The sequence below is a fragment of the Porites lutea genome, chromosome 7, assembly GCF_958299795.1.
Source record: "Porites lutea chromosome 7, jaPorLute2.1, whole genome shotgun sequence".
In the NCBI taxonomy this organism is placed as follows: Eukaryota; Metazoa; Cnidaria; class Anthozoa; order Scleractinia; family Poritidae; genus Porites; species Porites lutea.
Genome location: NC_133207.1, coordinates 10,001,822 through 10,011,821, shown reverse-complemented (window position 1 = coordinate 10,011,821; position 10,000 = coordinate 10,001,822). Strand labels below are relative to the sequence as shown.

At 36.8% G+C, this 10,000-nt stretch overlaps 1 protein-coding gene across 1 annotated transcript in view; it reads right to left on the bottom strand.

Moving 5' to 3' along the window:
* LOC140942778 (tauropine dehydrogenase-like) overlaps positions 1–264 on the bottom strand; it is a 16,401-nt gene extending 16,137 nt beyond the window's left edge. Inside the window, exon 1 of the mRNA XM_073391771.1 lies at positions 170–264. Within this exon, the coding sequence (XP_073247872.1) occupies positions 170–226 (57 nt within the window). The 5' untranslated portion in view covers positions 227–264. The remainder of the gene's footprint in view (positions 1–169) is intronic.
* Positions 265–10,000: the final 9,736 nt, after the last annotated feature.

Here is a 10,000-nt window from a genome sequence, read left to right as displayed (position 1 = left end):
TTGCCTTTTACTTTTTATAGCGTCAGTTTCCTTTAAATAAGCTTTATATTTTAGATATAAAATATGGATAAAGCTCCAAAATAGTATTCTCTTCCTTTATACTGTCGCAGTGTCTCCTTAGAGAAAATATTTTTCTTCAACAAAATAAAGCAACGTTATACAAACTTACTTGCCGGGGATTTTGCCTGGTCTGATCGCAAGTTTCGTCCTCGCCTTCGTCAGCCATCTTTTATTTCATTTGCACATGGTCGATATCGTCGTGCGAGGAACAGGAGGGCATTTTGTATGCGCATGCTTCAATGTGGGCTGTTGAAGTGCCACAGAGCGACCACAGAGGCATTTTCTATGAATTGTTTACATTCAGTACCAGCATTTGCAGGTTGTTTTCTGGAGCTGAATGACGTGTATTGGGTGCTACGTTCCACAAACATGTTCTTTAAGGTATCGAGGTATTTCTACGATGAAAGTGAGTTTATTGTACCTTCGCTCTCGCCCTTGACAGGACAGTCTTTCCTTTCGTAAAACAGTACATCGAAGACAAGATGGCGGCTGAATGTTCTTATCTCCTAACATTTCGCGCACATTTTTTGAGCAGGAGGAGGTCAGTGTGATAGTTTTTCGTTAAACAATTATCCTATAGATACTTAATTCTTCTCAACAGTATAACTCCAAAATCGAACTTAATCGTTTCAGGAATACAGTGGTTAATTAAGTGTCCATTCTTCCGTTAAACTGTGTTTCCCCCTTTCTCTGGCTTGTTTATCTCGAAATCTTGCCTTTCTCCCCAGATTAAGTTAACGATTAATGAAACTAAGAATACTTCCGCGAATGAATGGCGCTTTGATGAAGGCTGTGAAAAATCGCCTTCTGCAGTAATTTTAGCTTTCTTCTCCGGTATACGTCTTCGTTGAGAAATAAAATACACGCACTTCAACTATAAATTTAAATCAATATAATGATGCCAGTAAGATTGTGTTTTGAAAATACGAATATTCTATCATCTATGTACACAAAGGCAAAAAAAATTATGGCAATCGGTTTGAATTCTGATTTTTTCCACCTTATTTTGATGATACACTGTTTGTTTACATTTCATTATGCAAATAAATTTAACATTTTGACGTTTTAAAGAAAATCTAGCCTAACTCCCCAACCCCAAAATAGCACGAAATAAAACGTTATCAATACACCTTTTAAATAAATCCTGGCTTCTACTGCAAAAAAAATCGCATTTATTCCTAAATGATACCATTTTGTGGATACTACATTTGTTGATATTCTAATTTGTGAGACATTTCATTCACGAAGGATGTTGACTGAGACCAGCTTCTCCTCTGTATTGAACCACATGCTTGTTTAATGCATCAGTTTCTGATTGATAATTCTTCCATGATGTACAACTTACATAGGGCTTCATCTGGATACAGTAAAAAGCTCTCAACAGAGACATCAATAACAGACAAATTTATCCATCCATTTGTGTCATGTTTGTTGTCACATCCCAGCTCATTTGGGTCCTTTAGTAGAAGTGTTTATTTTTGGAGAAACAGCATTATTTGCACCCCTTTAACAAACTTCTTGTCTTATGTTTAAACAGGCTTTGAAGGTGAACAACATCGTGAGATTTATGGAGTGATGGCCATTCTTTCTTTTGAATGGATCACTACTGTTATCAAATTTAAATTAATAAAAAGAAATCGATTGTGGAATGAAGGAGCTGTTACTCAAGAGTCGCTTCAAAATAGTAGCTTAGGAAAATCTCTGTATCTTTTAAAGTGAAAGAAAAATAAAAGTACTGTTCGTTTTTTCGGAGTATGTGCATTCGTTTTGTCTGCAACTGAGCATATGAAATGCTCAAATGATTATGTACTATATAATCCCTTGTAATTTTTGCTGTCTCAAACTCAATCCATTCTTCATTTCCTATAGAATATTTTTTATAAATTTTTCCGCGAAAACTTTCGAAAAACTGCAAAAACCCCATAGATTTCATGTTTTGGTGGCAGATATAAACGCGTCTCCGCGATCAGTTTAACATGAGACATCGCGCTAATAAATAAACCTCGCGTGGTAATTTTTTGTTTCGCTTTTTGTCTTAAAGCAGCTGAACATTGTTACGATGCATTTCCTCCCTGATAAGTAAAACCACGAGTTTGGAAATCAAGAAAAAAGTATTAAGATTGGACGCTTCCTCGTATCAGAGCTCAGACAGAACTGTCCAGCACCTTTGTTTATGACTACAAAATGAGCACGGGCGGCGGTTCTGCGAGGAATTCGCACCTCAGCCAGGGGGGACGAATGACAATGATGCCCATGTCTGTGAACCGATCTGTATAAACATGTATTGTAGAGCAAAACCTAATAATCAAGAAAAAAATACCCATTCATTGAAGGAAGGAGTGACAAAAATTTCAGAGTTGTAAATTTAATCACAGGCAGTATTTTTGCGATAATTTTATTTTGCACTGCGATGTTATTCGGTTCACAGGCATGGTCATCGTGGTCGTTCGTCCCCCCTGGGTGAGGTGCGAATTCCTCGCAGAACCGCCGCCCGTGCTCATTTTGTAGTCATAAACAAAGGTGCTGGACAGTTCTGTCTGAGCTCTGATACGAGGAAGCGTCCAATCTTAATACTTTTTTCTTGAGTTGGAAGCAACGAACAGCAGTAAAAGTCGTTGAAAATGTATTGCAATACATCAAAATGTATGCAGCAGGAGTTTGAGCCAAAACTGCCAAGGGATATTTTAAAAATGTCGAAGAACAAGTCATTCTACTTCAGAGCAAGGTTTGGAGCAATTTATAGTGCTTCTAAAACTAAAAAGTACCTTTTAAAGAATAGCACGATAGTCAATCGGCTTTCGTTTTAAGAATTAGCAAACGTTGAATTAACTTGTCCCGAAAATTCAAACTGATGGCTCCTTCTTCCTGATGGTAATTTATTTTTGAAATTCCAAAACAATTTCACAGCTGAATTTTGAGCGACTTTTAGTTACGGACTTCTGCTCCAACGATTTTTCTGAAATTCCTTGGGCATATTTATTATATCAATTAAAGCCGATTCCAGAAATTTCAGTAAAAAATATCAGCAAAATTTTTTACTAGACGCGATTTTCTTTGAACAGTAGGGTCCTTTAAGCGCTAATTTCTCAAGAAATATTTACCATCAATGAAATCGGAATAGTTCGTATTATTGCCGAATGATATCTGTTGTTCTTTGCAAAGTTTCGCAGCCATCGCATTAAAAACCAAAAAGTTATGACGGAAAATTTGTCACAGCTAAATGCTCTTGTATTAATTACGGAGCCACCTTAATCCCATTTAATATTTCACACTCCTCGAAAGTGCTAACATTTCTGTGTCATGGCGTGACTTTTCAATGTATTAAATGTCAGCATACATTGCAAGATAATGATATCTTCATTTCGCGCGAGAATAATTTTGCTTGCGCGCTTTTAAAGTACGTAAAATCACTCGGTTTCCCACAACGCCTGCGTTGTTACTGGAGTACATTGCCTTGGCGTGGATCTAGCATTTCACCTGCTCGTCGCTTCTTTTTCTCGGGAATTGTTTATATTTGGACCTCGAGGGAATAGATCAGAATGTGTGGTGGATGTTCACACTCGGCCTAATATCAAGGAAGGATGCTGGATTTTTCTCATTGTTAGCAAAAGAAAGGTAAAAAACCGACTGCTCTGAGGTAAGAATTGAAATTTTTAATTAGTTTCGCGGCGAAAACAACCGTTCCACAGTAAAGAAATTTATATCGCTGTGACTTTATTATGATATGACGCTAGCTTGTGCTAAGTAATTGTATGACTCCATAAATTCGATTCGCTTTTTCGCAGATCCAGTAACATTCGATAAAGTTTTGTTCGCTTTCTTAAGGGTGATATATTTTTAAGGACGTCGACGGTGCCTTGTTCAATGGTTCATTTTCTTGGCCTCGACGATTTCTATGAATTTTGATCTGCCAGACATAAGAAATGCTGTAGAGCTGAATATCACATTAAGTTCCTATGTTATTAAACTCATGAGAGAAAAATCATCGTAAGGGACTGTGCAATAATTATCAGGAGGGGGGGGGGGGGGGGCTGAAAAACTAGAGGGTGGGGCATTACATAAAATTGCTGCCAAGATGGGGGGGGGGGCGCAAAGAAAAATCACTCATTTGACGGAGGGGGGGTCTTAAGTTTTATTCGAAATGTAAATAAAATTAAACGCAATAAAAGATTCTCAATACAGGCATCATGATAGACTGTAATAAATATCAATACGAACAGCTGTTAAACGATAATTGAAAATATTCCATCAAAATGAAAATTCACAACTGATCAATTTTAACCCGTCCTCTAATTGATTGAGCTGATCCTATGTAAAGCAAAAATCATGAACTTGTTTTTCAGCTTCCCCCATAAAACAATGGGAATCAAACAGATCTCGTAGACAAGCTTTGTCGGTTTTTGATGTGAATAAAAGTAATGTTTCTTCATCGACTGAATCGATTTGCTGAATTCCATATATATCTGGCTCATACCAAAGTTCAACAGGCTCTCCTCCCAAGGATCTAAATATAATGCAAGCTCTTTTTCGTCTGTTATTTGAAGCGTTTATTCTCCTGTTCTTTTATTTTTTTTTTCTCTGCTCCTTTCTCTTTCTGGCTTCAGAAGTTTTAGATTTTGAACCAATGTGGTAAGCAACCCGGTACTTAGCAATGCTTTGTCTAAATCTTCAACCAAGCGATCAACATCCTTCTAGATACTAGATGTTACAAAATAACGTTTGTCATTATTGAAGCTGTGATGGCAGCTCAGTCCAGTTTTGAGTTTACCAGTGTGGTGGGAGGGCGAGAGGGGGCAACATTATTTTTAACATAACAGAGGGGGGTTAGAACTATTTTTTTTGTTTTGGAGGGGGGTACTGTCTAAGTTTTTGCTAGATAACTCTAGTTTTTCAGCCCCCCCCCCCCCCTCCTGATAATTATTGCACAGTCCCTAATTTAACATTTCAATATTTTTCCGTGAGAAAACTTGGTCAAATCAAGAGAATGAGCTAGAATGTTCACACAAACGTAAAGAATGTTTAAGCTATGGGAAAGGTGCTAGATCGCAAAATGTTCGTGTCCTTCTGTGCTTATGTATTTTGCGCGGAAAGCCAGACCTTTTAAATCCCAACAATACTCCTCTAGTTTTGAACCGGCTTAAGCCCCAACCCTTTTCTACAACATTCATTTCAACATAAGAAGCCTTTCTGCTAACCATGATGGTTTGACAATGCTGCTATCAGATCTACAGCATTAATTCGATGTTGTTGGCCTTTCCGAAACAAAGATAAAAAGTAACTGTGATCTAACTAGCTAGTTTAGCTTTTTAGTTATTTTGGGTGTCCCACTACTGTATGTACTGTTTATTTATTTACTTATAATTATTTTCTTGTAAATTCTTCTTGTTGTCTACAGTAGTAAAAAATAAACTGTTGTACACTGAAATCAAAATACAGTCCTTCTAAAGGCTAAAGGAAATATGCATGCGTCAACAACAGCCATAATAACTGCCACAGAATACACAAATGGGATATTTCTACAAATACACATGTTCAGATTTTTTATGGATGTTTGCATCCATTGGAGTGCATGCCATGAATATTATTGTTTTGCATCTTTGGGGATTTTTATGCATCAGGGATACAGGATGCAGAGGTTAACAAAGTCACTGCATATTTTTTTGTATGGACAAGAGATTATTAGAATATCTTGTTTTAAAATGTTATCAATGAAAATACTGGATGTCATTTATAGCTTGTGGTTGTCGCTTCTCCAGAGGCTACACTGCACATAGCTGATTAAGTAAAGGTTGGCTATTGGGCATTTGGGCAAACCAAACAATGCAATGATTTCCCTGAGTGACCACCAAACAACAGCTTACTATTGCTCAATTCCCAATGCCCAAAGCAACCTTTATTGAACCAGCTGTACATGTGTGCAGTGTATGTATAAGGTCCTGATTTTTTTTACATGTAACAAACTAAATGTCAAAATATCATGTTCCCGAAACTTTATAGGAATTCCCAAGCAGAAAAATAACCATTTTAGGCTTAACTGAGTCAATATTATAAGTTAAATGTCTATAATATATGATCTCATTATTGAATTTTACTTGCCAACTATACATACATTCATTCTCGCAGAACCTAACACAATAATATTTGATTCCAGTAAAATCATCATAGAGTATGCAAGGCCTGAGCCAGAGCATTCACTATTCGTTTTGTGGTTGGTATTGCTATGTGTGAGCGAAAGAGGACGAACACAAAGCCTAATTAACGTGACACATTTGGCGTGAGAGCAAGAATGTAATCTGATCAATTAACTGTAAAGGAAAATAGTCATTTCAATACGAACTTAAGCAGTGAAACTGCAAAAATATTACGATTACCTGATGTATAGTTAATGCACGAGAACAAGAAAAACAAATGTCGCGAAATATTGGTTGTACACCTCGACTGAATCAATTTGTATCTGAACGAGATGTATCGCCTGGTGTATCGAAATTACTTTGTATCAAAACGACCGGTCAGCAAACACATATAAACAAAACCCAAAATGACCCTTGGTAATAAATTAATTGACAGTGCTCTTCGAAAGGCCAAATATCCACCTGTCCTTTTCATAACGCGAATTTTCTAGCTTTGATCAAAACATTCTCAGTTTCGAGAATAGTCTATTTTAAACCATAAGAAAAGATTTTATTACAAATTGAATTTTTCGCTATTTCTCTTTCCCTTTTTACATTCAGTTCATTTTTTTTGCCGGAAAGTAAGCCTTAGAAATTAAAAGAACGTTTGATCGATTCACGCTAGCGCAGTCTTATTTGAAACTTTATAACGGAAGAACATCTGTGAGCAGGGAATAATCGATTTACACAGCTTTGATCAAAACATTCTCAGTTTCGAGAATAGTCTATTTTAAACCATAAGAAAAGATTTTATTACAAATTGAATTTTTCGCTATTTCTCTTTCCCTTTTTACATTCAGTTCATTTTATTTGCCGTAAAGTAAGCCTTAGAAATTAAAAGAACGTTTGATCGATTCACGCTAGCGCAGTCTTATTTGAAACTTTATAACGGAAGAACATCTGTGAGCAGGGAATAAGTCAGCACAGAATTTGATTGTCGGCGAATTTCTGTAAATGTCCATCAATCTGCTAGTGATAAGCTAGCCGTTGTTCACTCGTTTTGTTTGTTTGGGGCTGAGTGACTAGAGAGAAAGAGTGTCTGGCAAGGTTTCCAATATAAATCAAAGATTTGTGAACTCGTGTCTGGCAAACTCTCCAAGTGTTTATATATACACAGTTAAACGCACCTTATAACCTCCCCTGCGCTTAACGAGTGTCTTTTGGTCCATAACTTTCAAAACAACTGCTCCACAGAATGTCACTGCGTAACGCAAAAGAGCATGGAAGTATGACTGCACTATAAATGTCACAAAATCTACCTGAGCGGTCTCTTCGGGATTTTCTGTCTTTACGTCATCCTAACCATTTCGTAGTTGCGGGCGCAAACAATACAGAAACGTCATCATTACCTACCGATTCCTCGCGGCCCCAGTTCGAGCAAATCGAGATTTTTTCTAGAATACTGACTGTATATTTGAACTGTAAGTACTGTCCTTAATATAAGCGCGAGTTACTAAGGTGCCTCCTCGGGATTTCGCCTATGGGCGAAATCCCTGCGGGGGCAATAATTTTGTTCAGGGCTTATTCTATCTTTGTTGACCGTAACCGCGGTTCTGTGTCAAAATCGATTAGATCACTATTGAATTTACACTGCATGTTAATGTTACGTTATGGTTGATGCGAATTTTAGAAGTTTCAAAACTTAGTAACTGATCAATGATTGATTAAAATCTGACTGTGTAGAGATATACACAGAGAGATTCTATGAATAATGATTGGGGATCGATAGATCTTTCACTCTGTCACACACTGTGACACAAAGCGCGTTATCAAACCGGTCGTTGGGCTCGAAATGCATGCGTGTTTCGATACTTTATTTGACTGATGAAGTTTAAGGCTGATTGTTCGTTTTTGTTGGGATATACATTAGCTCCCAACTGTATGGCAGCTCAATGTCTTGTTTTCTAGTGGACTTACGCTTAATAATTTTGTGGCGTTTATACTTACTGGTTACTTATTAAGTACGCGCATGATTAGATGAATCGGATGTGTCCAGAATTGAGACTTCTCATCAATTTTCTTTTGGATTGACGACGAAACACTTCTGTCGAGATGGCTTATTTATATATAGAGGATATTACACGGTGGCGAGGAGATATGAATTTTATGTTCGAGTGGCAAGAACAATATCTCACGAGTGAGCGAAAGGAACGAGTGAGATATTGTTCTTGCCACGAGATTCTTGCAACGAGATATTGTTCTTGCCAACGTGTAATGTTCTTTTTATTATATGGAGAAACCAATTCAACAAAAGCAAAAGGCGGGAATCGTGACGTCATTGAACGATACGACACTCACAAAGGTGACATACGGAAAATACGCCACTCGGGTCCCGGATGAAGTGGCGTATGGAATCTACGAGTGGTTTAGCTCCCAGTAAAACACTCTCCTTCATATAATAAGGATGGTTCCTTTGTAGAATGGGCCTTGTCTAAACGACGGTGTTCTTATTTCTTTTGTCAGACTGTATCTGCATGTCTATTGCACTTTGTTTTTCATGATCAAGTCCGTGACAGCGGGTATCAATTTTTAAAAATACCCCGAAAGCAGTATTTAAAATCTGTTTGAAAATAAATTTGGTTGACTTTTTCCCTTTGAAGTATATTTTTACCATAGGACAGCCGGGGTTTTTTCAAAACACCCTACAAACAGCCTGTTTAAGTTAGGTTTGGAAACAGGTTTCCATTTAAATATCTTTTAAATGAGGATAGTTTGTGAAAATACAGTAAAAACAGCTAGTTTTAATCCTGTTTGGAGAGATATCAAGATGTTCGTCATTTCAAATCACAATTTAAATTGAACTGCCTCTTAAACCTTTTCAAACATGTTTTAACTATGTTATTTATGAGCTGTTTAAGGTCGTAGACGAGGAAGTATATTCAAAATAGTCTTTAAACATCCTAATTAAAACCTGATTTTGAACTTTATTTGTGAAAACTACTTTTTTAAATCTTTGATTTTAGGTCCTTCTTTCCAAAATGCAGTTTAAATACTGTATTTAAAAAAAATTTAGTAACTCGCCAGTGCTCTCTTTCCGAAAATATAGTTTAAATACTGTATTTAAAATGTATTTTGATAGCAAATATGTTTCAAATACAAGGAAAACCTGGAAAAATGTTATAAATATTATTCAAATAGACGTCAAATACAATTCACACTTCTATCGCTATTTTGGTTTTAGTCGTGAAATATAATAAAAATACCTCAATATGTAGTGAAAATAGTTTCTAAATGGTTTAATTAGGTTTAAACTACTTCACAAAGAGTTTTAAAATACAGTTGATTTGGTAGCACCCCCCCCCTCCTCCCCCCGCCACCCCAAATTTGGCATAAGGACTTTCTTTTATTTCTCTTGGGGCGACTGTAATACCCAGGATAAATAAAAAGTTGTTGGAGGAAAACAAGGTGTATTATGGGAGATGTGCAAATGGCGAATGCATTATAAAAGCTGTTATACGGTCTGTTTTACTTCCTGCGATGAGACCATTGGACTGAACCGGGAAGCTTGCCGCAAACCTGTTGTCGGCACGTCATTTGAAACGCCGAGTCTAACTTTACATGTGTTAATTCTATCGTTCTCGCTCATTTACATTCGGAATCGACCAAGGCGGCACATGTGAATTTCGACGATTTTAACGGACTTAGGGTCATTTATCTCGCACATCGAACTGTCGTTGAAAATAAACCGAGAGTGAATAAACATGAAAAACTGTTAAAACCTCAAAGAGGAAATTTAGGCAGAAATTAAGAATGGCTAAGCCTTGTATTTC